General features: G+C 43.9%; 1 protein-coding gene across 1 annotated transcript; it reads right to left on the bottom strand.

The window, feature by feature from the left end:
- Positions 1 to 3,475: 3,475 nt before the first annotated feature.
- On the bottom strand, positions 3,476 to 4,271 carry LOC123185269 (nucleolin-like). Its single transcript, XM_044597199.1, has 2 exons — positions 4,066 to 4,271; positions 3,476 to 3,956 (listed from the first exon to the last, which is right to left on the bottom strand). Exons 1-2 carry the CDS (start codon positions 4,219 to 4,221, stop codon positions 3,534 to 3,536), a joined length of 579 nt encoding a protein of 192 aa, XP_044453134.1. The 5' UTR covers positions 4,222 to 4,271; the 3' UTR covers positions 3,476 to 3,533.
- Positions 4,272 to 4,612: the final 341 nt, after the last annotated feature.

Below are 4,612 nucleotides of genomic sequence, written 5' to 3' on the forward strand. Positions count from 1 at the left end.
TTTTTGGCGCTCCTTTTTTTGGTGCTCCTCTTTTTTTTGCGAAAAATAACCATAATGGCGAGTGTCTCAAAACTCTTCCCAGGTCAAACTGACAAGATGGCACGAAAAAATAATTTGACTTTTTTCGGAAATCAGGGCAGCAACGACGAAAACGTGCGACAAAAAATCACTATGATGGCACGTGGATCAAAAGACTCAGAAAAACCTAAAAATAGGATAGGGAAAATTTTGCTTGCGAAAATTTTGGCCTAAAAACTGCCCGGGGGTCTCTAGATTTTTTCCGCAAACCTACTCAGGCAAGGAAACACGAATCGAAAATTAGACGGATCTTGAAAACAAACCTAATATGAAGGGAACTCGAATTGGTGGTGGATATATGGTGGTAGGATATGGCAGCGGTGGTGGTATATGGATATGGATTGGTGGTGGTATATGGATATGGATTGGTGATGGTATATAGAGATGGATCGGTGGCAGATAAGCGGTGGTGGTAGATGGCAGGGGCGATGATGATGGTGTGGCAGCGGCGTGACAACTTATGACCAGAACTCAAAACTCTAAAAGACTACACTCTAAGACCAGCAACTAGACACGACGATGCAACCACAAATTCAACCAAGAAAAATACTGAAAAGATTATGCAAAGACTCAGACTGGTTCGGATATGATGAAATAACCCTAAAAAAATTTTGGCTTTTTTGTGGACTGTAGGTATGAAGAACAGACTCGGTCTCAACTATGAAAAACTGTAAAATCTCACCAAGCAACCTGGAAATCTAATACCACTTGATAGAGGCGAAGGTGTCCCGTTGTTTCGATGAGATAGCAATCGTTTTCTATGGGAGTCGACTTTGATGATCCGACTACGAACATGCGAAGACGTCGCGCCTTAGCAATCGCTAAACCAACTTCCGAGGGGTTATTGACCACGCCGGAGCTCGATCAACCTGACCATGAGGGTCTATTTCCTGCAAGCAAACGAAGAACAAGCAAAAAACTGAGATTGCAATCTGGATATTGCGAATAAAAGAGGAAAGCTTTATTAATGAAGGTGGGGTTCTGCGACGCCTTTGTCTGGTCGTTGAACACAAACAAAGTACGCGAAGTTGCAGCTATGGCAAACTTCTAATCTAAACAAAACCCAAAGTCTAAACGATGCCCTAAGACTGTATATACGGAGGAGAGAGGGGGAATTTCGTGGCCCTTGGAGGAGGGGTCCGAAACCAACCCTAACTCTTGTTTCCCCACACATACGGACTCCAAAAACTGCCTATAATCAAGTATTTCGAAATTACATGGGCCTGGCCCAAAAATAAGGTGACGCATCACCTAGAATAGCCCGTGGAAAAAATTTATGAAGTGGAATCTTGTATATTTCGTGATGTAAGGTGGAATCCTATACGGCCGATCTTTTACGAAAGGAGCAGATCCCGCGAAGAACATGAAGAACACGAGGGGGAAAATTAGGGGAAAGACGAGAGGAACACTAAAACCAACAAGATATGGTCACACATATGCTAGATCCTCGAAACACAAAGAGATACAAGATCTGAATCCAACAAAGGACGATACATAGGGTAACCGGTTCTTCTTCGTGAGGAGGTCTTGAATCCAAGAGGATCTTCTCCCAAGAGGGGCCGCGGTCTCTCTCGTGGAGTAGATCCGTATGGATGAGCGAAGCTCTATCTCTCAATTGAGCTATCACAACGCTGACCCTAACTACAAGGAGGTGGAGGAGTATATATAGTCTAGGGCCACGAAGGGGTAAGTTTGGAGGGGATACATGGGCCTTCGGCCCGGTTAGGCACACGCAGGTGCCGGACGTCCGGGCTAGGGGCCGAATGTCCGGGGCTTCGGGACGAGCCGTATGTCCGGGGTCGCGGCCGGATGTCCGGCCTGAAGTGGAGGTTCAGCTGCTCTCTGGATACGTCGGTGCCGGATTTCCGGGGGAGATGCCGGATGTCCGGGCTGTCGGGAGGTGCCGGATGTCCGGGGTTGCCCCGGATGTCCGACCGCTGAGGCTTGTTCGGCCGACTGTTAGTGCAGTAGTTGGGCGGCTGCACAGGCGCCGGATGTCCGGCCTCTGGCCCGGAATGTCCGGCCGATGTAGCTTCAATCGCTCAGTCTTCTTCCGGCGTCGCTTCCAGGCTTCCCTCATGGATGGCGTTGTTGTTCCTTGGCGCTTACACTCCTCCTCGTCGTCCGTAGTGTTCCGACAATAGCTATGCATGCACACGAGTGGAGTGTCAAGTAGTATACCATCCTCGAAGGGGTTAAGTGAGCACGTGTAAAGGAGATGATTCACCTTTGGGTATGTGAAGTAGATGTCGCACGTGTCACTCACCAAATGGACACTTAACCTGGTGATGTTCATAGGATGCTCCGCATCATCTCCCCTCCCTTGGGAAAGATCCGACCTCGGATCGAAAACCAAATGACCATGGGAAAGAGATGGCTTCGCCGTGTAGAAGTCGACATTCACCAAGTACTTGTCATCTTGAAACTCGAAGTGGGCAGTCTCCAATGTCGCACCATCTTGTGATTCCTTCAAAAGTAGTAAGGACAACAAACACTTGGAAAAACAAATGTGGTTAGCTTTAGTGCAAAACCAAGCATTCAAGAGGTGAGTCACCAAACAAGTGTCGTCATCATGCAAAGCATATGGTGTGACAAAGGATTGTGACATGGCATGTAAGTATATGAATCGAGCAGAAGCAAAGATATCATGGGGACAAGCATGTAAATGTGAGGCAGTGATGCAAATATGTGTAACAAGAGAATAAACATCTACTTCAAAGTCATAGCAAGCATGTGCAAAGCGCTCAAGGAAAGGTCTATGGTAGGCATAAGAAGCATTCACGACACTAAATAAAATGAAGTGTCTAAACACATGGGTCAAGTGCAAGACAATCCAAGAATAATGTGCATGGGGTGTAGTGAAATATCATGTGGCACTCAACACAATGGAAAGAGCAATTGTTCATCATGTGCAAGATTTTAAATAGCGGATAGCGGGGTGATAGCGGATTGAGGTCGGCGTAGCAGAATACGGATAGCGGGTGATATTGCGGACGCTATGCGCCCGCATAGCGCTTTTGTAAAAGCACTTGCAAATTATATATTATTATGTATATTTCTAATCAGTTGAAAACAATATGACACTTGAATTGAATAATTGGTCCATCAGAAAATATTCAACCATGTACGTAGTAACCATGCAACCATGTAAGCACTTGAATTGAACATAATTATGCAAATAGGCAACCATATCATGATATCAAACAACAACCACCAGCATATTTGGTTCATAGGCACTCATCGTCAAATAAATAAGTTCAGACTTTGTAGTCTACATCCATCAAGCCATGACCTAATTACCATCCATCCATCACAGAATGAAAAACTAAAATGAGTGCATGACACATTAACAAAGTTGACAAGTGACAACAAGAGTGCACGACACCATCAGGCCACGACCATCACACAAAATAAAAACAGATTCAAGTCAGATCATGTAAGAAGCAAGATTCAAGTCATTCACCATCCTCTTCATCTTCAACAGTCAGATCGATGTCCACTTCTTGGTCTTCATCATTGTCCTCCTCAGCTTCTTGGTTCTCATCCTCTTCTTCCATTTCCTCTTCTTCTGCCACTTCCTCCTCATCTTCAACATCTTGATTTGTACGAGCTCTTTTGCCTCTAGTTCTTGAAGCTACAGATTTTTGTTTCCCATTTGAATTGATGTCAATTTCAGCTTCATCTTCAGATGACTCATCATCTTGTAGTAGCTCTTCATCCAACATCCACTCATTTGGTGGCTCATCTTCAATGTATTTTGCAAGCAGTGGGTCCCTTTCCCTCTCAGAGTACTTGGAGTCCAGCCTCTTATTGAACATCACATAAACAAGATCATTCAACTTCTTCTGACCTAGTCTGGTCCTCTTCTTTGAATGTACCTAAAACACAAATACAATAGTACATTCCATTTAGTAATTCACATGATGCAAACAAAAAATGGTAAGAAACTAAGCAATTGAGGAATAGCTTAATTGGGGATGTTATTACCCTCTCAAATGCAGACCAATTTCTTTCACATGCCGAAGAACTGCAAGTTAAGCTCAAGATTCTAATAGCCATCTTCTTCAAGTCCTTTGTAGAAGTTCCATGCACGGTCCACCATCTTGCTGCAAACAAGCAAGTCAAACAAATAAATAAGTACATCACTACCAGGTTGCAACATTCAGGAAAGACTCTCACAAGTTCTAGAATTCTTACCAGGATTGATAGTTGCTACTTTGCGTTGTCTAATGGCCATGTCAGTTCCAAATGAATCTATGGCTTTAGTATAATAACTAAGCTGGGAGACAATATTGTCTTGCACCTCTATGTTATTTTTGTACATAACAGATGCACACTCTTTGACTACTTCCATGAAATCTTCTTCAGCCATTTCACTCTGTCTATCATAGTAGAAGAAAGGGTTCAAAAAAATAACCAGCTTTGTGCAGTGATGTTTTCATCTTGTTATCCCACCTTCTATCTATGATCTCCCAAATAGGACCATATTTTTTCTCAACATGGTTGAGCCGGACTGCTATTTCCTGCTTTGCTT

Source organism: Triticum aestivum, chromosome 2A, assembly GCF_018294505.1.
Source record: "Triticum aestivum cultivar Chinese Spring chromosome 2A, IWGSC CS RefSeq v2.1, whole genome shotgun sequence".
In the NCBI taxonomy this organism is placed as follows: domain Eukaryota; kingdom Viridiplantae; phylum Streptophyta; class Magnoliopsida; order Poales; family Poaceae; genus Triticum; species Triticum aestivum.